The sequence below is a fragment of the Haemaphysalis longicornis genome, unplaced genomic scaffold (assembly GCF_048455015.1).
Source record: "Haemaphysalis longicornis isolate Haplotype H1 unplaced genomic scaffold, Haemaphysalis longicornis Haplotype H1 scaffold_1, whole genome shotgun sequence".
NCBI classification, from domain to species: Eukaryota; Metazoa; Arthropoda; class Arachnida; order Ixodida; family Ixodidae; genus Haemaphysalis; species Haemaphysalis longicornis.
The window spans coordinates 348,983,608-349,008,479 of NW_027526203.1; the positions used below are offsets into that span (position 1 = coordinate 348,983,608).

The 24,872-nt window shown below is 46.3% G+C and overlaps 1 protein-coding gene across 1 annotated transcript; it reads left to right on the plus strand.

Moving 5' to 3' along the window:
• The first annotated feature begins 149 nt into the window (after positions 1 to 149).
• Rack1 (Receptor of activated protein kinase C 1) lies at positions 150 to 8,644 on the plus strand. The gene is made up of 6 exons (XM_077685815.1): positions 150 to 361; positions 575 to 746; positions 1,027 to 1,171; positions 6,857 to 7,066; positions 8,013 to 8,153; positions 8,426 to 8,644. The coding sequence occupies exons 1-6, from the start codon at positions 253 to 255 to the stop codon at positions 8,603 to 8,605; spliced, it is 957 nt and encodes a 318-aa protein (XP_077541941.1). The 5' UTR covers positions 150 to 252; the 3' UTR covers positions 8,606 to 8,644.
• Positions 8,645 to 24,872: the final 16,228 nt, after the last annotated feature.

A 24,872-nucleotide genomic window follows, 5' to 3' on the forward strand; every position in this document is an offset into this window, starting at 1 on the left:
AACAGTGGTGCGACGAATAAATCCGTACACAATAAAATTAAACGCCGAAAAATATCAGCTAAAATTTTAGATAAATTTATAATAGTTTATAATATTTTTAAATTTGCAGAGCACTTTTTGTATTTTTTGTGTAGCTGTCAAGTGCGGTCGGTGCGGTCCTTTTTGGCTCTATGGTGGGCGCCGAGCTGTTGACCGTCTTTTAGGTGGTTCTGAAATCCGGCGTAATCATCGAGAGAGAGCAATTTTTTCAAAATGTCTGAGCAGTTGGAGTTGAAGGGAACCCTTAGGGGTCACAACGGCTGGGTAACGCGAATTGCGACAAACCCGAAATTTCCTGAAACGGTGCTTTCCGCATCGCGGGGTACGTATGCCGCCATGCCAATGGTTATATGTGCCATTAGTCTGTTGTGATGTGCCGAATTTACTTCTAAATGAAGACGTCACGTTGCTAGCCTGTTCTTTTACTTTTATTGTGTAAATTGCATTTGACTTTTTTTAAATCCTAATCGGGATGCAGTCGTTATGGCTGCAATGACTGGTTTGTGAGTACACGTATGTGCAACGTGTTTTGCAGACAAGACCCTCATTCTGTGGGAGCTTACTAAAGATGAGACGAGCTACGGGATTCCAAAAAGGCGTCTGAAGGGACATGGCCACTTCGTAACCGACGTGGTGATGTCCTCTGACGGCCAGTATGCGCTGTCGTGCTCGTGGGACAAGACCTTGCGCCTGTGGGACCTGATCGTGTAAGTGCAACGTTTCCATCTTTGTTAAGCGTTGGTAGGTGCGGTTTTGTCTTCGGGTGCGCTTTTCGGGATTACGGAAGGCAAAGGTTGCTTTCGAAGAGGCCGGCCTGTTTGCGAGTAGACGCAATTTGCCCCCTTTGATTGCTCGATGATTATTATGCATGTATTAGCTGATGACTGTCAGTGATATGAACCTTTCAATGAGAGCAATCAATCCATGCTAATATCTGAGTCATTTCTGCGGAACAGTGCGTAAATAGTTAAACCCATTCTCTTGCAGTGGTCGCACAACCCGCCGCTTTGAAGATCACCATAAAGACGTCCTGAGCGTGGCCTTCTCGGCTGACAATCGTCAGATCGTTTCTGGTTCGCGGGACAAGTCCATTAAGCTGTGGAACACACTGGCTCAGTGCAAGTACACCATTGTACGTGCATTTTTCCCCCTTTTTTTAGAGATGGGTGGTGGCCTGGTTTTTATCTGTGCGAGTCTGTAAAGAATAGTGACTCGTTGCACTGTTCTTTCCAGCTGCGCATTTTTTTTCTGCAGGCCACTTTGTGTATTCTACTTTGCCTTATTTGTAGATGTTGGGATGCAGTGCTACTTTTAAGGTAGCTGGACTCTCGGTGTAAGTGCAAGGTGTAAAGCACTCATATTGTGTGTAAGGGGTTGCATGAGCACTGAAGATGATGCTTTGGGGGGGGGGGGGGGGGGTGAATCACTGTCTTCTGAGCAGGCAACCCATGCAGTTGTCAGCAGCGGCAACTTGAATGCATTTTTCGGATGGGAAGCGAAAGATGAAAACGCCTGTGTGCTTAAATTTCGGTGCACATTAAAAATCATCAGGTGGTTGAAATTAATCCGGAGCCCTCCATTGTGGTGTTCCGCATAGCCCAGGTGTATCTTTTGCGCATAAAATCTCTGGATTTGAATGGCAGTTTTTGGGATTCATGTAATGTCGCGTTAGTGCTGCTTGAGGTAGAGTGCACGGAACGAGAATCAAACTAGGTTCCGCTGACACCTTTGCGCTGTGCGATGCCAACAGTGCTACTGTGTGGAACTTTCCTGAGACACTTTCCTGAGATTTATAGAAATACCATACCTGTACACCCATTGCTTTTTTAACTGAACCTATGGTTCCCTCGAATCGCCTTTTAACTTAGTCGAGATATAAAAAATTTTAACTCATTACCTACCATGGTTGACTCCAGACTGGTATATGCCAAAACATTCACATTTCTTGATAACTCACATGACATGTTTTAGGCTCCTGGCACTCTTTACACCCTGATACCATCATTTCATCATGATCAAGTTTTAAAGCCTTTTACACCCCATCGCTAGAGAAAATGGCATGTGCACACGAACCGTGTTGACATTGGTCATTATGCCACCCATCTGTTTTGGATTGCAAAGTGGCGTTTTACCCATCATGCATTACGTTGCCTGTGTTGTGAACAGATAGCTTTCACTGACGTCATTGCAGCTGCCATGTCTTGCACTGCAGGCACAGTAAAAGGCTCGCTTATGTAGGGGCTCATTTATCTCCAATCCTAAGTGTGCAGATGTGCAACCAGCCAAAAAAGAATTGAGCGAGTGTCGACTGGCTAATAGGCAGTTGCCTTGTCACATTAGTCCGTGTTAAAAGCATGTGGACAGTAAGCACCAAGCAACTCCACGCGCTGCTACGTGTTCTGGTCTAGCAACTAGCAAAATAATGCCAGTGCCAGTTTGTGTGTACACACCAGCTGTGCTTCACGGTTTTCCTCACTGTTTGCACACAAGCTAGTTTAGCGCAAATACTTGGTGCAAGAACTAACTACAGTTTGGAACACTTCAAATTCATCCCAAACCCAACTAACGCCGCATGCAACTCTGCGAGCGCCAATTCTATGATGTTAGCCTGCTACACAGTGAACAGACAGACAGAACAACTTTATTTGGCCACAGCTGGGACGGTTAGGCCGGCGAGGTCTTCTCCGTCGGGCAGCAGGGCCCCTTTTCGGCAGGGGTCCGGTGCCTCCTGCCGAAAAGGGGCCCTGCTGCCCGACGGAGAAGACGTCGGCAATAAAAGTCAAATTCTGCTAGGATAGGAGCGGAAAGTGCGAATGGTATGTCGCTCTGCTGTATGGATTACAGTTGAACCTGGATGTAACGAACCTCTATGTAACGAATTCCTGGATTTAACGAAGTTTTTCAATTCCCCATTGCCAGCCTCATTGAAACCCATGTGTTTGCGACCTCGATGTAACGAAGGCGTTGCGACGGTTAACCTTGATTTAACGAATTCGCTACGCTGATGATCCATTGTTTTTTGCATTTTTTCTGAAAAATCGGCTGAAGAAACGCACTAATTTAGCGAACTTCGCCCGCACCGCAAACGTGCGGTTCCAGTGTCAGTGCGGTGTCGGTTGTAAGTGCTACGCCTACCTGTCGGCATGTAGGCGCGAATCTCCACTGCTATGCTTTCAGTTTATCGGTGATGAGTTCTGCTGCCAGAAAACAAAAAGTTTTGTCTTTTCAAAAGCAGCTCGCAATTTGAAATGCTGTCTCTGCCAGCGAGAAAGAAGAAAGTTGCCTCCCGGTACAGTATCCCAGCAATAGCCTGTATTCAATAGCGAGGCATGCATGCAACAATGCGAGTGCGCTTTCACTGGTTACGTCGGGCTCCGCGGGATGGTGGTACTTGTCCGTGCTAAGCGCATGATATGGGTTGGACATTCCAAGCTCTAGCCCGCCGAACACAAAGTAATGCCTTGACTGTTGAAGTGCGATTAATAGCAACTCTGTTGACACCACCGTTGAGAATCGGATTGAAACGGAGCAGACGACACGCCGGTGTTTTTTGTTTCTTCAGCGTGAGGGGCGCAGGGGCACAAGCCGCGCCATGTCCGTGGCCATTTCAGTGTTGCCAAGCGAAGAAATTGACAGCTAAAATTTTCAATGAATACCACCTATAGCACCCTATCAACAATTTTGAGTGCGTAAAAGAGCATCAAGTTCACGAAAAGGCACCGTTTCAGCGTAAGTTTGACCCTTGAAACGGGTTAAGGCACTGAAAAACTGGTAAAAGTGATACTTAATTTACGCTTGTGAATAGGGGGTAAGTGCACCTTGCTTCTTTGGAGTGCCAAGTTGTGACTAAGTTTGCAGGAAAGTAGAGGGCGTAAATCACGCATTTTTTTGCTGTTTTTAATGGTGAGTCTGCCATCACTGATGTCCAGCATTTTGGTTTGGTTTCTGCTTCATTCACGCGAGCCCTAACTCGAAACCTGCATGTAACAAAAAATGGCGAGTTTCTGTCAACTTCGTTATATCCAGGTTGAACTGTACTCATTCAGGAACCCGAGGCACCTTTCCCAGACTGGTAAAAGACTGATCAAAAGGTTCATACTCCACTCGTTGTGTGGGCAAGGTCAGCCTTCTGTTAACACGCATGGAGTGTGGCAAGAATGACTTTCCCCAAGAGTTTGCATGCTAGTGACAAAACCCCAATTCACTTAAGCAATCCTCCCACACTACTACAAGGAGCCAGTTGAAGACAAGCTTCTAACTGGGCAGTTTACGCACATGGGCTTACGGCTCCCCATCCCAAGCCACCGCCGGCTTCTCATGAGTGGAATCGGAATTCAAATGATCATTTCGCAGCTTTGTGTTAGGGAGGAGCGGGTCGCCATAATGTGCAGCGATGCACATAGAATAAAACGTGCTGTCACGTATATGCCAGAACCATATTTCTGGTGCACAATTCCCATTGGCTGAGAACATGGATATGATCTGGCTTCATGTGGCCGAAAGAAAAAAAAAGGTGGAGATAAAAAGAGGCGAATATAACCTGTCGCCGAACTTCTGGCATGGCAAGAGAAAGGGGGTGCGAGTATGGGATGGGTTCGATGTTGAGCCTAACGCCACGCTTTTAACACCAACTGGTACCTGCGGCATGATGTGCGAATTAAACGTTGCTTGGTGTGCTGTGTTTTTTTTTTTTTTTTTTTCAACTTTGCGGTTGCGGTTACCCGGCATAATTAGGGCGTCTGGCCTGGGCTCTTAGTTATAGCAATGAAGAGATTCTAAAGATGAAAAGGTTGAGGTGGCTGGTTTGGCTGTCATGATGGGTAGAAGTGGTCCACTGTCGTTGCAGAAGTTCACTGCCATGGCCTTGTGGGTTAGTTATGCTGTAAGGCAGCTCGTAAGAAAAGCCCACCATGCATTTATAGTCATCCTTAAGGATATTTGAGGTGAGTTTATCAAAGGGGTCGTTTTCCATGCAAGTTCGACACATGTAAAGGAGGCTAGCAATAGTTTTGCCAGTTGCTGTACACTGCATGGGCAAGGCCCAACCAACCCCATGCCAGTACTGGACTCAAAGTGGTCTCAAGTAGTCTAGGTGGTCAAAGTAGTGGTCTCAAAGCATTCATATATGCCAGGTCCCTGTGGCACTGGCAGTGCAGATAACAATCCCTTGCACAATTTTTTCCCGGTAACATCCAGTTTCCTGCATATGTCACTTGGGTTTTGCCCATAGTTCCATTCTGGTGAGTGGCGAGAAGCTGCAGCTGCCTACGTTGGTTTGAGTGCACAGATAGTGCTAGGTTGTTGCAACTTGTCCCACTATGTGGGTCGGTGCTGGTGTGTTCCCAGCCGCTTCCGCGCAGCCAGCTTGCAGATAAAGTTCTTTTGCACGCAAAAAATGTTTCCCGCTGTTGAGTTTAATCGTTTCCAGTGAATGATGCACTGGTTATGCAAGCTCTCAACCACTATAGAAAAGGTGCTTCTTCAGGATTAGTTTTGTTCTTGAAATGCATTAAGGTTTGTGAATGGGGGTTATTGTATCACTGACGAGGCACACAAACCCCTTGGAAGCCAACTTGCTCATAGCATTTTATGTAAGGAAGGCATAGCACAAGTGACTGCTGTTTCTAACTCATGGCTGAGTGCTGTGCACCTCACCTCTTCCACATCATATGAGAGCAATTGAAATAAACCGCTTGTCGACATGGTGAGGGTTACAACACCTAGGGCATTTAGGGTCGGGTGTTCATTTCGTCCATGCAGTAAGCATGACGGTGTCAGTAAAGTCTTGTATTCCTGGTATGACCTTGCATGTGTAGAACAGACATTCCATTACAATGTTTCAACAGCATTAGTTGATCCGTAGCCCCTGGCCTTACTGGGTTTGTACAGTTCTTTGAAAACCCTTTCAATTGAAAATGAAATTTTGAAGAGCATTGAAAGGGTTTTTTTTTTTTCCTTCTTGAAAACAGGCGGCACGATTATGCACGCTGTTATTTTTGGATGATTAGAGCGGTTATGCACACTCCCAATAAAAAAATAAGCTTTTGCGATTCAAAGTTGGCTCTGGGAGTACGTGTGTGCCGCTTTATATAACGGCCCGTGCGGAACTAAATATCCTATTAGACGAGAAACTAGCCCTGGCCCTATCCCCATGTTTGATGATGGTTTTGTCATGTCTTTGTCGTGCCGTCCATTTTCCTTTGTTTTCTGTTGGTGTGCGTTGTAATAGCAATGCTCTGCCATAGCTATGCTCCACCGTGCCTCAAACTGACATTCCAAAGTGAAATAAAAGCACACATAAGCAAGACTGAATGGGGAGAGGAGTGTATTTAGCTCCTATGCGGCTTTATTGGAGGATTTCGTGTTGAGGTGTATGATGGTGGGTAGATTCAGTGGACTCTTCCTTCTCCCCCTCTTTGATGAACTGGAAATTTATGGGGGCAGGGGCAATGGAAGGTCGATATTGAAGTTCTTCACTATCCAAGAGTATTGAAGACCATTTCTGGCAACCAAAAATGTTCAAAACAGCATGGCTTGTGTTAAACTTCCTTAGTAATATTGTGGGTGGCTCTAAACTTGTTCACTTCCAGGAGGTGTGGTTGTATCGACTTGGGGTTGTTTTTTTTTTTTTTTCCCAACAAATTAAGTTTAGCGTGTCAGCAGAACAGTAGTAAAAGGTTGTTACATATGCTGCCCTGCACCGATAAAAGATGGGGCCTTGAATTCTTGTATATTTGTACGAATCCTGTTGTGTATGAAGAGAGGACAGGCTTAGGGGGCTGTGTCATGGGTTGATTGGTGCTTGTTTGTTTTTCAGGAGAACGCACACTCTGACTGGGTGTCGTGCGTGCGCTTCTCGCCCAACAACAGCAACCCTATCATCGTCTCGTGCGGCTGGGACTACGAGGTGAAGGTGTGGAACCTCACCAACTGCAAGCTGAAGAAGGCACATGATGAGGACCACAAGGGCTACCTGAACACCGTGACTGTGTCACCTGATGGTTCGCTCTGTGCCTCTGGCGGGAAGGTGCGGCCCTGACTTGTCCCTTGGCAGCTCTTATCCGAATGTCGCTCGCATGTTTTCACTGCGCGCATTTGCAAGGGGAGTGAGGAAGTGCCTTTGCTCGGGTATAAGCTGTTGAAGGATTTGCACTTACTCTTTGTTGTCCTAATTGGCGTTGGTGAATATTTGGGGCTAGCGTCACTAAATAAGCTACGCTTAAGAGTACCGCCACTTCGTGCACCCGGAAGCGTATGGGGGCCATTTTGTTTCTGGCTTGCAGTGTTGCCATCTCTCCCAACGAAACCACCGCTGGTTGTGACGGGCCGCTCTAGCATCCACGCAGCAGGGAGAGAGAGAGAGGAGAGCCGCCCAAAAAACAAAATGGCTGCACCCATACGTAAACAACTATCACGTGGTGCCGACCGACCAATGAAAATCCTGGCGGCACATGACAATGAGAGAAAAGAGTGCCGATACTCTAAAAGCCTTTATTTAGTGACGCTAGTTGGGGCCAGGCAATATTGGGTGGCAGTATATTCGCCAAGTTTGATGTTCTTTTTTTTTTGCCCTAGTCGTTTAGTCACTAATAAATAGGCCAGGAAGCCAGAAAACAAGTTTTGGTTCAATAAAAACACTGCTTTGGCCAGAGATAGCAATGATACCAATCTTATCGAAAACTTCAAACCCAGACAACAACCTACACAAAAGGAGCAGCGTGCACTTCCTACATCCCTTAGTGAATCCAGTTGTGCAGACAGCGTTCACGGCTGCAAGTTTTTATTTGTACAGAGTTTTCTCTATCACTGTTGTGTGCTCGATGATTATGAGACTGGCTGAAGACCCTTTTTGGGGTCATTGTTGACCATTGTGTCCTGCAAATATGAGAGCTTTATCAAACTATGCCTTTGCATGCAGAGGCGAAAGAGGTGGATTAGTCCGCAAGTACGTTATGCATTCCTGCTGTGTGCAGGACTGCCAAGCGATGCTGTGGGACCTCAATGAGAGCAAGCGCCTCTATACACTGGACCACCAAGACATCATCAATGACTTGTGCTTCAGCCCCAACCGCTACTGGCTGTGCGTGGCCACTGGAGCTGCCATCCGTATCTGGGTGAGTTATGTTCATCTCCTACAGGAGGGTTTTCAATTTGTGCTCTGCCTTAGGTGCTTGATGTAATGCACCATTCCTGTTTCGGCAGTACACATTTTAGCTGCAAGGTTTATGTTTGGTGTGCCCTGTGATTATGATACTGACTGACAGCCTTCTTGAAGGTCACTGATGACCATTGTGTCCTGCAAATATGAGGGTGGCACCGTGACCACAGCCGCAGAATGGCTGCCCAAAGGAAGGTTTGACACTTGCACTTTGCTGCCCCCAAACAGGATCTGGAAGGCAAGAGCCTGGTGGATGAGCTGCGCCCAGAAGTGATGACCACAAATGCCAAGGCTGAACTTCCCCAGTGTATCTCCATGGCCTGGTCGGCTGATGGCCAGACATTGTTTGCTGGCTACACGGACAACCTGATCAGGGTCTGGCAGGTGTCCATGGGCACCACCCGCTGAGCACCGTGAACTCCCAATAAAAGAGTTTGTGACCCCCTATTCTGTGTCTCGTCACTGGAAGTAGTGAGGGGACTTATGCACTAGACCTGGCCCACTTTTGGTATGTGTGAATATTGTATTCAAGAAAAGCAAGTAAGGCTGCGTGGGAAGGTGTTCAAAACCTGGTGTGCAAGGTAATGCAGGAAACTGGACTAGGCAAAATTGTGTGCTGTGATGTGCACTTCTGGCACAGGCCTATTTTTGCAGCATGGCAAAATAGTATTCGTGCTGCAAGTGGCTTCAGTTTGAGGGTGCTAGTATTTTGGTAGTGTGAATTGTGGGTGTGCTGGGTAGGTGGCAAAATTCTTGGCTCCATATGGCAGGGACTGGTTTATATGTATAGCTGTAATAGCTACAGTAGTGTAGGTTGGAATTCACTAGCCTAGTGTTTCTTGTGCTCTTAGTTTGGCTTTAAAATGTTGCAGCAGCTGCCAACCTGGGAGGAATGGCGTTAGTGTGCTGTACTAGGAAACCATTGCATTTGCACGACGAACTTGTTTATTGCGACACCATTAAATGGTTGCTCCACCGCAAGCTACCATATTCTCCCTGTGCCACCCTCCTCGGCATGTGGAACTTGGCGAGGAATGGGACCACAGTTTCTCTGTGGAAATCGTGTGAACTGCACTTCCAGTGTACCTTTGGTGTGGGCCAGTGAAGTAGACCATAACTCGACTTTTGCACATTCAGAAAAGGTGTCGAGCTATGCGGAGTAATGCAGGCCTTCATTGCTTCACCAAAAATTTTCGGCTTAGTGCCTGTGTGTCCTTTAAATACTAGCTTCTATTCACTTAATTCTGTCTTGTGCACAAAGTATTTTCTGAAACTTTCATTGCTGAAAGTAAGAGGGTGGGTTTTTGTGGTACCTAGCACCCCGTACAATTCACAAGAGTTAGTTACATCCCCACACTAAGTTGCATTTCATTGGGTAATAATACTGCCGCATGCTTTGAAAAGGCGCAATAAAGACCTGGGTGGAGGTTGAGGGATAAATAATTTGAAGTGCCACACAACTTTCCTCCCTTTCTTGTGTCTTCAAAAATGAACGTAGAACAACTATCCAGCAGTTTTTTTTTTTTTAGGGGCGTAGCGGGGATACATTGTACGTGTGATTTTGTGGATTAATCTGCGAGAATGCACTGAATGTGCTGCTGCAAGTCAAATAGCATACATGCAGATATATTAATTGGTGCAATGCTGTTAGGCGTAACATCTATCAAAACTTGAATTAATGCTGTCTGCATCAAGACTCAAGGTAGTGGGTGCATTTTTTTCATAGATGTGTTCAGTGTTGATCAGATAAAAAATGTGCAAAAATGTGATCAATGATTTCCATGCTATTTAACACGTACTTTATGAACTCTTTCACGGCAGTACATAGCTGTTTTAATGTCTTCAGTCTGTTTTTCACCATGGCACAGCAGTGGTGTATCAGAGGGAGTGATATCACAGTGGTGCGATTGGCTCCTTACCCCCGACCCCCTCCTAGCTCTCCATGCAGACATTAGCCCTACCAAACAATATATACATGGCCTACCCACTTGGCAGTTTACCACGATATCCATACTGCACCCCCTCCCCCAGTGGGGTCATTCTGGATCCGGCTGTGTAGCCAAGTCGTGCATGAGTACTTGAGTGGAAACCCGGAAACATAAGCTGCTCGTTTCCAGTGCCCCCCCCCCCCTTCAAAAAAAGAACTTTACACAAGGCTGTATAACCTTTTGTTATTGCTGAAATGGCACACACGCTAGTTGTTTCGGCTTTTGTGCGATGACAAAAGCATTTTTTTTTCTTTCTAAATCCACCAACCTTTGGAGCTGGCATTTGACAGTGGAGATAATGCATGTGCACATTGAATCGCAGGGCTCCAAAGGCACTCGTTCGTTCGGAAGACGCCTCCTCCTATTTTCCCGTTTTCATTCTCTATTTTGTGGCATGAACATGAATCGGTGAGTCGCACAGTACGTCGTCTTTCCTCCATAGAGCCGAGAAACTACCGAAAGAACTCGCAGCCAACTTGGATAATGCACCACGAAGAACTGGTGTGGTAGGAGTCCTTGAAGGCCTTCCCAAACGATTCGAAGTCGGCCAAGGTAGAGCCAACTTGGACAGCCTTGAGCTAACACTGAAATGCCCAACTCGGGCATGGTCATCTCTTATCTTAATGTCAGGTCCTTCCAGGTGTAAGGAAGGGTGCTAAAAAAGAGTAAAAAAATGGACCCTGCCAGCATTCCTGAACTTCCAACATAGCTTTTTTAATTAAGGTGCTGATTCATTGACTGGTATTTGCGTTGTGACAATGCTCTGATTTTTAGGTTTTCAAAAGTTCGGTATCATTCATTTCTTGGGTTGGTATTTAATCCATGCATGCAGAACATGGCTTTGCATCCCTTCTGCATTTACTCCAGACCATCAAGACCACTGCGCATGCAGTCGCACTAGAGCAACATGAGAGTTGTGAAGGTTACCATTTGTTTTCCTAGCTTTACTGCATGCATGCCCTCCTTCTAGGTCCCTTAATAAACAATTTTTCGGTGGTTTTAAATGTGCTTGTAGGGAACAGGCAGTACATGTCACAGTGTTTTCGACACCTTGATGTGACCGTGTTGCTCAGAACGTAAGGGTTGCATTCATTACAGCCAAACGAAAGGGGCTTGGGCACATGCTGTATGGTGACATAACATATCCAAAAACAGTGCATTTCTGTTTTGGTTTCAGTTTCAGACAGCCCTTCAGCACCAAAGAGGAAGGCAGCTTGCAACCAGGGCCATCTGCTCCCAGCAGTTCACAAAACTAGAAAAGGTGGGTTCGTTGTGTTATGAGGATACATGTGCTACTCCTTCTGTGGTCACATAGTAGCACACTCTAGCTGCTTTCTTAGAAGGCCCGTTCATCATATATATTGATTTGCCATAATGCAACTGGTAAGCGGCATTCATTAGAGCGGAATGTCCATCATTGGAAAATTCGTCACAAGGTGCCCCAATGGTTATTATGTGGTTGGAATACAAATGTACCACTCACGGCCGCCATATAATTTTAACCCAACAAATGCCAAAAGTGTGAACATAGGTATGTCGCTGTATACCGTTTTTGCGGCATGATTGTAGGACATCCACAATTGTGAGTGGTGGAATGGGATTGGCTGAGCTCGTTTCTAGCATTTTCTTCTGATAGCAACGGTAATGCAAAGATGCGTAACCATACAATAAACGCATGCAGCAACTTTTTGTGAGCATAACGTATCAACTGGTGTCAGTGGCAGCCTTGAACGGGGTGTGGGGGGGGCAGCTGCCCCCTCTACACGACCTAAAATAGGTCGCCAATATGGCCCCTGTGTCATCCTTTGCTCACTGAAGAGAGAAAATGCCCTTGCATGTTTGGGATTGCACAAGAAAGCCAGAAAATAACGAGATTTCCACAAGAGGAGCTATCTGAAAGTTAATCCATTACATTTTAGGTGGAGTAAGTTTCTGCGAAGGAAAGTTTGACATCCACCTCAGTGCATCCATACGGCTACAAAGGAAAGCTGAAAAGCTTTCCCAAAAACTTCGCAGTTGAAGAAAAATTCGTCCTGGTCCAGGATTCGAACCGGAGCAGTCGCTCTACCACCTGAGCTAACCAGTTTTTTTTTCTTTATTGCCTGTCTTTGGTATACACATTAGGAACAAAAAAAAAAGATTACAAAGTGTGAAAAGACACCAGCACATTATTTGCTAGTGTGCGATTGTTAAAAAGGCCGAAGCCATGCCACACTTTCCAACACATTCAACCAGTCAGGTGGAGAAAGTTGGCCTTTGTACACTTTTAAGATGTCCCGTACACTCTGGCAGAACAACCCTGTGCTCGGCCTCGCATCAACATCATTATGGCGAACTGCCATTCGAGATTTCCATATACTATGCAGGGCCAGCGACATCTAAAGATCATACGGGACGCTGCCGTAGTTTTCAACGGCCAAGAACCTGATTCCATGGCTATCCAATGGGAAATCCTTTTTTAGTGTTCTCAGCAAAATGTCCCACAGGAACACCCCGTTCCAGCAGTCTATGAATGCGTGCTCTACTGCTTCTGTCTTTTTACAAACCAAGCAGTCAGGGCACCAGGGAACAAACAAACCTTTTTGAATCATCCAAGTTTTAACAGGTAATACTCCCGCATGTAATTTAAAGAAAAAAGATCACATAAGGCAGGACGATCATTTTTTTCACACGCTGACATACATCTTGTCCTGGCCCTGCACTGTATAGGGATCGGTACAAAGGAGTCGGCAAAGTGATGTCAAGAAGGTCTCTATACAGCTTTTTTCTGTGCACGCTAGCCAGATACTCGAAAGAAAACCATGAGAATAAAAATCTTGCCGCAAGTACAATCTCACGTAGATAGTCATGAATGCCACCGTACTGAATACAAGAAGTAACAATGAATTCGGGCAAAACTCTACCCAGGCGTACTTGACACACGGTGTGCAAAAAAGGGTATTGCACATCACGCAGAAAAAGACAGTGGTTCACTACCTGGCGCAGAAAAAGGTGCGCCAGAAAAAGACCCCCACAGCGCACTCGTCTAAACAGGTTGGTTCAGCTTGTGCACTCCCAAGTGGAACACCAAATAAAAACAGCAAACACCCTGTGCAATCTTTTCACATTGGCTCGCGAGCAATGTAAAACCTGCATCACGTACCAAAGTTTTGACACAAAGACCAGATTACTCACAGTCGCTCGCGCAAACACGGACAACTGCTTACCTCCCTACTTATCCACTTTATCACGGATTTCGGTGTCTTGCCTGCGCCAAAAAGGGTCACTGTCACGATAGTTTTCGAGGGGGACGCCTAAGTACTTCACTGGCGTATCTACCCAGCTGATACCTGTGAATGTACGCCAGGAGGCTAGCAGTTTGTAGTGCGAGAGTGAATTGATCAACTCGAAGTGATGGACAGGTGTTAATCGACGAGATTTTAGGAGAAATCCCCAAGGTGGAGTCAGTTTCTGTGAAGGAAAGTTTGACATCCACCTCAATGCAGCCATACAACTACAAAGGAAAGCTGACAAGCTTTCCCAGAAACTGGTCAATTCGAGTTGTTAATCAATTTGCTCTCGCGCTACAAAGTGCTAGCCTCCTGGTTAGCTCAGTTGGTAGAGTGATTGCTCCGGTTAAGCGGGGGTCCCAGGTTCGAATCCTGGACCAGGACGAATTTTTCTTCAACTGAAAAGTTCCTGGGAAAGCTTGTCAGCTTTCCTTGATATCTATAAGTTGTAGGCATAGCCTTTGGCAGCACAGCACACTATCAACTGGGCATTGAGGCATTGCTGCTAACACGCTGCACTGCACACATCACCATACCTGCCATGTTTCCCGAATTTTCCGGGAGACTCCCGAATTTGCATGGTTTTGTATGATTGTACGACCGAAACCAACATCTCCCGAAAACGCACCCGTCTTTGGCCAAATCTTTTTCCCAGTATGGCCACAATGCTCCGAAGGTATACCTGACAATTCAACCCGACACCAATTGGCATCGTTATCAGTGAAGTGCTTAAAAAGTCGTAGTCGGCCATGCGCAGATAGTAAACCTGTTCGTCCCATTGTTAGTTTACTGTTCATATAAACGCAGCGCCGCCGCCGCTTTCATTTACGCACGAGCACGGCCGTTCTGGACGGCCGTTTAGACGAAACAACAAAACAGAGTTCCTGCTGTTTTGTATTGCGCTTGGCAGTACTATTTCCAGGACTTTCTGAAAAGGGCGGCGTCAGCCACGTCGAACATTTAAAGGAGCCATGAAGACAAAATACAAGCTGGGTTTATTAGAAAGACTGCTTAGTCTCGATAACAATGATACCAATATCATCGCAATCTTCGAACAAATAACGGAGATATTAAAGAAAACGTGTGAAGCAGTCGCGACCCCCTAGCCAATTTCCCGCAACTTTTCTATGACGTCACGGAACCTTGTTTGTGCGATTGGCGGCCGCCTAACTGACCTGTCGCGACGACACATGACTGGACGTCTGTAATGGGGCCTCTAGTTTCATTTGACCGCATCACTTGAATGCTAACGTGCAGTTAACGCACTGAAAATTATGTTTTATTGTTGGCCCGTACAACGTCATTCTTCCTCATAACACGTCACTGTGGCGCAAAATTTGAAAGTTTTTAAATACTTCTTGCTTTTCTTGCGTAAAAAACCATCTTTTGGGGCTGTAATGAAGCTGAGTGAGATACTGAATCCTAGTTCTTTCAAATTACACGAACTTGTATTTTCTCTTCATGGCTCCTTTAAGTGGTGTAGCTTGTTGGTAGTTTGGACGAAGAAACAGTCCATTCCCTGCTAAGTTGCAAGTAAATACAAAAATGTGTGTAAAGTTACGTATTCTGTTGTTGCTACAACCCCCCCCCCCGCCGGTCAGATCTCCCTAATGCCATCCCGGCAAACCTGGCAGGTATGCACCACCCTACTGCCAATTCAGCAAAACCAGCAAAACGTGCCAAGAAGTGTCCTTCCACCTGGCGCCTCCACGCTGTTCCCATGTGGGTGACGCGACTCACCATCTAGACCAACAAAACCGCAGAGGTGCGGCGTTTCTCAAGACTTCAAATTGAAGGCTGACAATTTCGATGGACAATACTGTACGTTTCGATTAATTGTGCCCAACCATTAGTTTTTCATGCTGTAGACTATATGCTTGTGTCCGATCATTTTTGGACTTCCTTCGAACGTGCTTAAGGTTTCAAATAACCTGTTCACAATTCATACAAAAAAGATGCTGTCATTTATTTTATCACATCACTGGTGCCATCTCTACAGAATTGATGTAACTTTCATGATTTGGTTTATTTCTTTCCTGCAGATAGTACCATTTGCGCTTATATTTTTTTGCCTTTGCAACTGCAATGGCAAAGCATTTGCAAGGCAAGCGTGTTTTGCGTCTGCATTTTGTGTTTCATGGGCCTACTTCTCGAACATGGCATGGCACATAACTTCATGCTTGTGCTATTCCACCCTATGCAAAGTTTAGGAATATGTTATGGGTTCGCTGATCACTGAAACCTCACCGCCTTCGACCCCTCCCCCCCTAAACCTCAAATTCACCACTGCTGCCAGTTGACCTTATCTCGCATTTGACCCACGTAATGTGGTCGCACACGTGTTCTTGCTTGGGGGTCAATATTTGCTGTGGGCTGTGGTGAAGTGGGTGTCGCAGAAGCGCACCCGTGGGTGGTTGTGAATGCAACTATATGCTGTCAGTACAGCACGCTCCTCAGGGCATGGCTGCCTGGGCCTGTGATTGCAATAGCAGTGTTTGACCTTCCCATCATTTTGACGTTTAGAGTGGGGGTGTCGTCCACCTTGAGGTGGGTAATTAATCTTTTGGGTGAGGTTCTGGTCCAGACATTGAGTTTTCCCCATGCATCACTCTCCTGGGCGTAGCTTGTAAATTGTTTTTGTGCATTCTGGATTGTGGTGTTGTGGGTGTTCTTCAGTTGGAATGCTTCAGTTAATTTGAACACGCTAATGACGAATGTTTTCTTTTGCATTTGGAGTTTTTAATTGGGTTCAGCTTCAGAAAGCTGCACCACATGTCCAAGGTAATGCTGATTCCAATGGCAGTTCAGTAGTAACCTGACCTGTAGGCCTGACCACAGGCCCCTGCCCTTTTTTTAGGAATGTGCATTCAACATTTTTCTTTTTGAGTGCGTGATGGAGCCAATTTGTTTCCTGGTCAGGAGAATGTCTTTGCACAGGACAAATAGTTCGAATTAAAAATCTGCACAAACTTCAGGGGGACCACGAAATTCATTCCTTGTTTGTTATTGCCAGATGTTGCGGTAGGGGCGCAAGGAGGTTGCTTGGCAGAAGAGCTTTTTGATGAAGTAGTCTAGTCTGACCCTAAAAATGGTCAATGACGTACATGTACGTCATCGCTTGTATGTTTAAAAAACGTGCTCTTTTCTATCATTCCTCTCATTTAACATGTGCTACCACACTGCGGAAATACGTGAAATTTTTTTCTTGCACCAATGGCTCTTCTTTTCTTTTTTTATGCTTTACTACAGTGGCGCACCTGCTATCGCTTGTGCTGCTTGCGCAGCGGATCACGCCCGGGTGCGCGGCGGCTTTTTAGGTTCGTCTTCCAAGTGCTTCCCACTTATTGCGCCTGCGAAACTGAGGATTTTTTATAAGCCGTACAAGGTTTCTTTACGGTTTTTCTTGGGTACCCATGAATAAACCCCAGGTACGTAACAATAACAATTTTTTTGTCACTTCATGGTTGCCCTAAAAAAATCACCACATTTTTTCTCGAAATAGATTCGTCTGAAGAATTTAAATCAGCAATAAAGAAAATCGACCCTAGGGGGTCGCATTTGGCGAGAAAATTTGACCCTCAAAGGGTTAATGGCCGCAGCTAATTACGTTGAGACTATATCACGTCCCAACGCCCCTTGCACTCCAATGCATGCCAGGCAGCTGCCAGCATGAACAGAAACAGGGCATAGGGCAAACATGAGAAGGCTGCATAACTTAGTGAAATATAACGTCTTTCGTGGCTCTTTTGGCTTTTGTTAATTGACAAACAGTGTTTGGTTTGTTCAGAAATACATACTTAAAACTGACGTTTATTTCTCCCATTTTCTACTATTTTTTTCGTGGCGTGTATGGTACGTCTCAACACATTGTCATTTTTTCCTGAAGCTGAGAATTCTGAGACAGTGTGTAATGATCCAACATGGCCGGTGGAGTCCAACACAGCTGGTGGATTCACCGAGAACAATGTGTAGAAAATATTTGTACTGACTGGGCGAAAAGCGGTCAACCAGCTGGTGCTACAGTTACACTCAGCATGATCATAATAAATTGTCATATTTTAGAACGTACACAATATACTTGTGCAAAAGCATATTTTGCTAGTAAGTAAATTTCAATACTGTTGAAGAGAATAAATAAAACTGTGCTTGTATAAACAGGGAAATTAAGTAGTGCTGAATGTAGCTCATATGAAGGGGTATTGACATGAGGGTGAAATGTCCTCTACAGCTCTGCTGTCTGCATACCAAGTGACCCTTTTAAGCCAGCTAAGCTATGTCCATCTCCCCAAAGAAGAAGGGGCCCTGTGCTGTGGCTACACAAAGGGACGTCACCTTGTCAAGGAATGTCATGACTTCAGTGATGTTTGTATGCCAGCAGGCTGTGTGGAAAGCCAGGTAACGTAATAAAATCGATTGATTGATTGTGGGGTTTAACGCGCCAACGCAACGCAGGCGATGAGGCGCGCCGTAGTGGAGGGCTCCGGATTAATTTTGACCACCTGGGGATCTTTATCGTGCGCCGAAATCTCGTACACACGGGCGTTTTTGCTTTTCGCCTCCATCAGAAAAGCGGCCGCCGCGGCCGGGAATCGAACCCGCGACCTCGTGCTCAGCAGCGCAACGCCTTAGCCACCGAGCCACCGCGGCGGGTAACGTAATAAAATCGCTTCACTGTTATGTGGTTGTGTTACATTGGTGTCCTGAAGTTTTTGGCTGCAAAACTAACACATGACGCTATGCTTGCCCCTGCCTCCCCCCTTTTTTTAATTCACTGCCTGGTTCAGTGACTGAAAAATGTAATGAGACTAACCTGATGACATCGACATGCATACACAGTTCGTAGCATGCGACCATATGCTCTGCGCAGTCTGCATGGTTCTTATGTAGTGTTGTGGCATGCTAGCCAATCGACAGTACATTTTAATGAAGCCCGCAAAGGCAAAAATTGTGAAAGAACACACTTATTTAAGCCTATGGGTTGTTTAGCCATGCAGAAGTGCCGTGTATAATGAAAGTGCTTAAGTTTTCCTTGAAAAAACAAGAGTATTAAGTCAGCTTATAGAATACATCCATAAAGTGTGCTAGCCAGTGACACAATGTAATGCCCTTCTTTGCTGGCATGTGCAAAGTAGTTGCAGTGAAATTTCTGGCAACATATCAAAGTATGTGAAATAACAGTTTGATCTATTTTGATTGGACAGAATTTTGGCGCCTATACTTCTTTGGTAGCATCATCTGGCATCAGTTTTTTTTTTTTCACAGTTGGTCTCGACGCCCCTATACAAGCCCTTCTGTCTCCTCATCCCAAACTTCCCAAACAAAAAGAAACTACTCTCTGTAGGATCTAGACGAGTGCTTTCCCAATTACCTCATTTGGCTACACCACAGATGTCCAAAACAATATCGTGCAGAATTCTTTTCAACCAGGTACCTTTCAACCAGGCACCCATGCTCGTATCCTTATCGGGTGTGCTCACATTCCTGCCCCCCCACCCCCCCCACCTATTTCCTCTCCCCCTCCCCCACCCCGAGCTGTGGGTGATCCTTAACCTGGACGTCAGCAACTGCTAGTCTCCAGGCCAGAGAGCACCAAGTCATCACATGAGCTCCCGGACTGAAGAACCACATCCACTTCTTTGCTACATAAAGTTATTCACGACTACTTATACTGTTTGTCTCATTCCATGCATGTTCAAATTGCTATTTTAGCTTTCATAAAAAAGAACTTCCAGCTATGTTATACACTACTCAAATTTAAAAAAAAAGAATTTTCAGTGTGCAGCATACCCATCTCTTTTTTTTTTTTTTTTTTGTCCCCTGTGCTTTGATTTTTCGCTTGGCAAGAGTTTACGCGTCCCACTGATCTTGAGTGGAGCCCGCTGCGGTGGCTCAATGGCTAAGGCGTTGTGCTGCTGAGCACAAGGACGCAGGTTCGATTCCCGGCCGTGGCGACCGCTTTTCTGATGGAGGCAAAAAGCAAAAACGCCCGTGTGAATGAGATTATGGCGCACATTAAAGATACCCAGGTGCTCTAAATTAATCCGGAGCCCTCCACTACGGCGCACCTCATCCCCTGCGTTGCGTCGGCGCGTTAAACCCACAATCGATCTTGAGTGGAAGCCATGGATTGTGACTTCTGCGTGTGTTTTGTGTCTATCCTTGCCATAGAGGCAGTTTTTGCTGGAAAGGTGTACCACACGGAAGGGCATGTCCGGGCAGTTGAGTGAGGCCCTTTGAGGATGAAAGAACCGGCTTACCTGAAAGAGTTGCAGACATGTATATGGACTGCATCACAACTACTAACCTTGCATATAGTACTGCACTTTTAGTAAAATAAGACATAATTAGCACTAGCCAAACAGAAACAAGGATGAGAAGAACACTGGGCAATGCTAATTTTACTGTAATTTACCGGTTCATTCATGACTCTGTTCTGCTATTTCTACATCTGCCTTGTCGGAAGTGTAACGTGGTGTCCTGTCCCCTTCGATGACATTGAAATTAAGCATTTTTAAGTGGCCACAGGGTTTGAACCTGCGGCCACCACCAATCCAGGGCAGTCGCTCTACCAACATATAGCTCGGACTGTTTCATTTACATCATCAGGCTGCATTTCAGGGGCTTGCCACTTCTTCCTTTGCAGAAGCTTATTCGACCTTGGAGGCTTCCTCTCAAATGTTAGTCAGTTCTACTATTAGTACCACTAACAAGTTCCATTTATGTACAAGTAATACAAAAAACTTTCAAATAGTTCTCAGTAGTAACAATCACTTACATCACTATTAAGTTTTTGTGTGGGTGCATAGAATCAGGTGTCCATCAAATGTCTTTTTTTCGAATTCTCCAACTTGTTGAGATTTTCCTTGCCCATGTAAGCTTAATTTCCTGGAGCAAAATACCAGCTAACGTATTTTAAACTAGGTAAAACCCGTTTCAGGGGGAACTTGCACTACTGAAGTTCTGCAACAGGACAAACGTACATACGACAAGAAAAATGTACTTCTAGTTCTTCAGACAGTGTTTTTTTTTCCCGAGTCTTATGTTGTGCTTCACAAAGTAATTTTACCTTCCTTTATTGAAGTTAAATTGGATACTACTACCATTTCTTTTCTTTATGGGATACCAACGCTGTTTTTTTTTACTTTTTTTACTCATCCTCCACCTTGAAAGATGAACCTACCGAAGCAAAATATTTAGGTTATCAGCTTCAAATATTTCTTTACTTAGAACTCCGTGGGACGCCCACACGAAAACCATGATAAAATATAAAGAAAATTAACACAAGGCTATCCGCTTTATTTATGCGCGCAACGCAAAATATTGCGCTTAGCTTACAGGAGAATGTAATAAACAACGTAAATTTACCTGGTTAACAGTTAGGTAAATAAAATAAATGCCTACATAACTGTTCTATTTCTTGCATAATTTGTTCGACAAGCTACTCGTCCGTTGTTCTTTTAGTTTAATTACACGGGGCCGCATGGGATACCCCCCTTCCATATATCGCCATCTTCGTGCAATCGCAATGTGCTGGCTGCGTCGCTGAGCACAATGAACGAAAGTCAACGACTTAAAAAATATGAACTGTCAACACCCGATTTCAGATCCTTCGCAATTGCTTGGATCGCGAATTGGTTGGTTAGTGCAAGCAGTGAAGGAATTTGGTGCAACCAAGGGAAATTGCGACGACCCATTTGTCTCGCCCATTGTTGGACACCTGAGCTCACCCCCCCCCCATCCCCTTTTCACTTGCGCCCCTCCTCCTAACACAGGCTTAATTTGTACAGTTAGCTCCTCCGCACCAACATTCATTGCATGTTTCACACTTTCTTTCATTTTGTTTTAATTCAGTCCCCGCTTCCTCAAGATTCAATCTTCCCCATTTTTTTTTTCAAGTTATTTTCACCTTGGTTTCCTTCTGAAAATATGGCAAGCAGACCGGGGTACACTGTCTCCGACGCGTCACCGTGAAGACTCCAGAAAATACTAAACATTCACCATGAGCCCGTACACATCTCGTGCGTAAAAATGCCACGTGGAAAGCCGCCAAGGACACATGACCAAAGTCTCGTTGGCCCTGATGCTTCCCCTTTTCAACTCTCCCCTCCCTCCTTGCCCCTCCGTACTGATCTCGCACTCCACGCCAACAGTAGTCCTGGACGTGATGAAGGGGCTTTGTTAGCCCCCTGTCGTCCCATTGAAAAAGAAGCTTGCTCGCTACGCCCTCCGAGCGTCGCAGTCATACCGACGGCACCCCCTCTTCATTCCTTGTTCCTTGTTAGCCTCCGCTCATTCTGCAGCCAATCAACTCCTCAAGCTGCGCCCATCCTCGACTACCGCGACATTCCTGGATGCCAAAATTCTACTCGCTTTCTTCCGTTGTACCAGGAAATAAATTTGAATAGACTGGTGGGGACGTAAATTGAACAGGCCAAAGCTGTGGTCTCATTACACTTGTCTTCCAGTTTTCGACGTCTGCATTACACATTGTCGAGGCACAAGTGGCACCCCCCCCCTTTCACCGAGGGGCTGGTACCTGGGGCCCAGGGCCCCCCCGGCCCCCCTTTAGCGACACCACTGGTTCCCTGTACATCCAGCTTTAACGTGAGGTAACCCCTGCCTGCCTAATGATGCGCCAAGAAATTTCAAACGCATCGTACGTCAAGCTGCGGGAACGGATTGACCTCAACGTTAGGCCAAACGTCGGGCGGTCTTCTTGCACTCCGTTGTAGAGCCTGGTCGAGCAAAATCCTGAGCGCTTGGTAATTTGCTTTTCCGATGGAGAACACAGGATATCTCTACCTCTCAACCTCTCTGTTGAGAGGTAGAGATATCTCTAACTCTTACCACTGTTACGAATCAGCCCGCCGCAGTGATTTGTGCAACACTCCTTGGCTGGGTGGCGAAGCCTCCACTACGTGCACCTTTCAAGCAGGCCCCCCTGTCGGTGACTCACGCTTGCAGCCGACGTATTCAAACGCGTCGCCACATATCTGGATCGCTGGCGCCTCGAAACGCGTCGCCACATATCTGGATCGCTGGCGCCTCGCTATCGGCGTGATTCAAACTTCAGTGGCGGCAGACGAAGCATGCTTCAACTTGTCCGAAGGACGCGGAAGCTGCTGCGGAGACCTCCTCTCTCCCCTGTCTCAGACTCGGTGTGCGCCGCTACTACCGACCGCTCACGAACTCTGGAAAGAGCGTTGTGTGTGTCTGTGCCGTTTGTGTCGTGTGCACAATCTAGAGGGAACGCTTGTTTGACGGTTAGCGCTTTGGATATAAATAAGGCACCCGAAGCGCTGTAGTTCATTCCTGTTTGAGCAGTGAATCAATGCTGTCACTCTGCTCGAGTCCTGTACTGTAACCTCGCCCGTCGGGGCATTGTTCTTGTCTGGCATCGGCCATCTCTCGCCATGGAGTAAACAAGTTAAGTTTGCCTTCGGCTTCTGGTCCTCTTCAAGGCTGCAACATTGACTGGCCGCTCGCTTCACCACGCTACCACACACATGTCGGAGGCGACGGAGCTCGGCTCGGGTACGCCTTCCAGAATGCAACACCACTTACGGACTGCTCTGATCCGGCAAACTGACTTGCCAACGTTTATGAGACTTCAGTTGACACTATGGTTTCAAAATTATGTAGCAGAACTGCCGCTGTTAGTGCGGGTCTTACTCTGCGTGTATGGCCAAAGCCTTACAATACTTTCAAGTCTGCTCAGCACCCAAAGCAAACTCCCCATAATAAAGCAATCAACGAGTATCATTCATAAAGAAGCTAAAGCCAAGGGAAAGCAAACTATAAGCAGACCTGGGGCGGTATTCTCGTAACTGTCCCTTTTGAAAACGTCCCTTTTGAGTCCCTTTCATCGTGACGTACTTCTGGTTAAGCAGTGGGCGTTGGCAGTAGACTGTAGGTTTGTTGCGCTTGCATTACGTCACTTCCGGTTGTTTGCTTTTAGCCAATCAGGGCTCGCCAAAAGGGACACCTTTGAAAGGGACGCAAAAGAACCAAAATTCGAGAATACCGCCCCTGGTGTTCTACAGTTCTCATTTTACATACCTGCAGCTTAACATTGCAAGTGACTTGGCATTTCTCACATTTTGCGGCAGGGCTGTCAGCCGTATAGAGACTTTCCGCTGTGCGCCGCATCGCAACTCTCTGCTGTAATGTAGCTTCTGTGGCAGTGCTGCTCTCTATTGTGTCGCGGCGCTCCGCCGTAAGAAACTTTTCACCGTAACGAAACTCTCAATCGTGTCGCGACGTTCCATGGCAATGCATGCTCAGCAAAAACGCGACTGTCCATCACTGTCCACTGTAATGAGGTGACAAATGGCGGAAAGGTTCGTCCAGCAACGTTTAAAAGCAGCATGCCAGTGTTGTGACAAGGCGTCCCTTTCTGCACAGTCAGCATGACAAGGAACTATTTGGGGTATCCTTGTGCGTGCTGCACATCATCCTCCAGGAAAACGTTGAGGCTGATAGCATCATTTTCCTGTGCGTATGCGTTCCCAGAGCACTTAGGTCTAACTTTCTGAATAGGGTGCAACGCTGGTAACAATGTTGGAGATACGTAAGATATCGATTGATTGCAGGGTTTAACGCGCCGACGCAACGCAGGCGATGAGGCGCGCCGTAGTGGAGGGATCCGGATTGATTTTGACCACCTGGGGATCTTTAACGTGCGCCGAAATCTCGTGCACATGGGCGTTTTTGCTTTTCGCCTCCATCAGAAAAGCGGCCGCCGCGGCCGGGAATCGAACCCGCGACCTCGTGCTCAGCTGCGCAACGCCTTAGCCAGTGAGCCACCGCGGCGGGTAGATACGCAAGATATCGACAGCATCGAAGGGTTGACCGAAGACGTGCATGAGCTTTAGCTTTGAGTAAGGGCACACGTCTCCTGCTGTGAATTGCTGTGCTGATAACGACTTAACCTTTGAACCACAGAATTCACCGGGCATCATCGCCGAGTTCAACACGGGCATCGACGTTCGCAGGTGCTGATTGATTGATTGATTGATTGATTGATTGTGGGGGTTTAACGCGCCGACGCAACGCAGGCGATGAGGCGCGCCGTAGTGGAGGGCTCCGGATTAATTTCGACCACCTGGGGATCTTTATCGTGCGCCGAAATCTCGTACACACGGGCGTTGTTCGCAGGTGCTGTCGCAGTCCTCGACGATTTGCACAGGACTTTGCAGAGCTGGGCGTACAGTGAGGAAGGGTTGCGACCACTCGACAGGAGACGGTCGAGATTTTGACATTAGCGCCAAGCGCAAATGACAAACCTCTTTTAACGTGGATCGCGGCTACGGCTACCCGACAAATACTAACTGAACTCAAACTAAGTTCCGGAAGCCAATAATGAGCTTTATGAAATTTGCTTCGAATTGTTTCATGGTTTTATATGTCAACGCGTTA

Excerpts from the sequence above, each read along its gene's own strand:
- Rack1 (XM_077685815.1), top strand. The coding sequence starts at position 253 with ATGTCTGAGCAGTTGGAGTTGAAGGGAACCCTTAGGGGTCACAACGGC. Across the intron at positions 1,172-6,856 it reads CTCAGTGCAAGTACACCATT|GAGAACGCACACTCTGACTG; the intron begins GTACGTGCATTT and ends TTTGTTTTTCAG. Across the intron at positions 8,154-8,425 it reads GAGCTGCCATCCGTATCTGG|GATCTGGAAGGCAAGAGCCT; the intron begins GTGAGTTATGTT and ends GCCCCCAAACAG.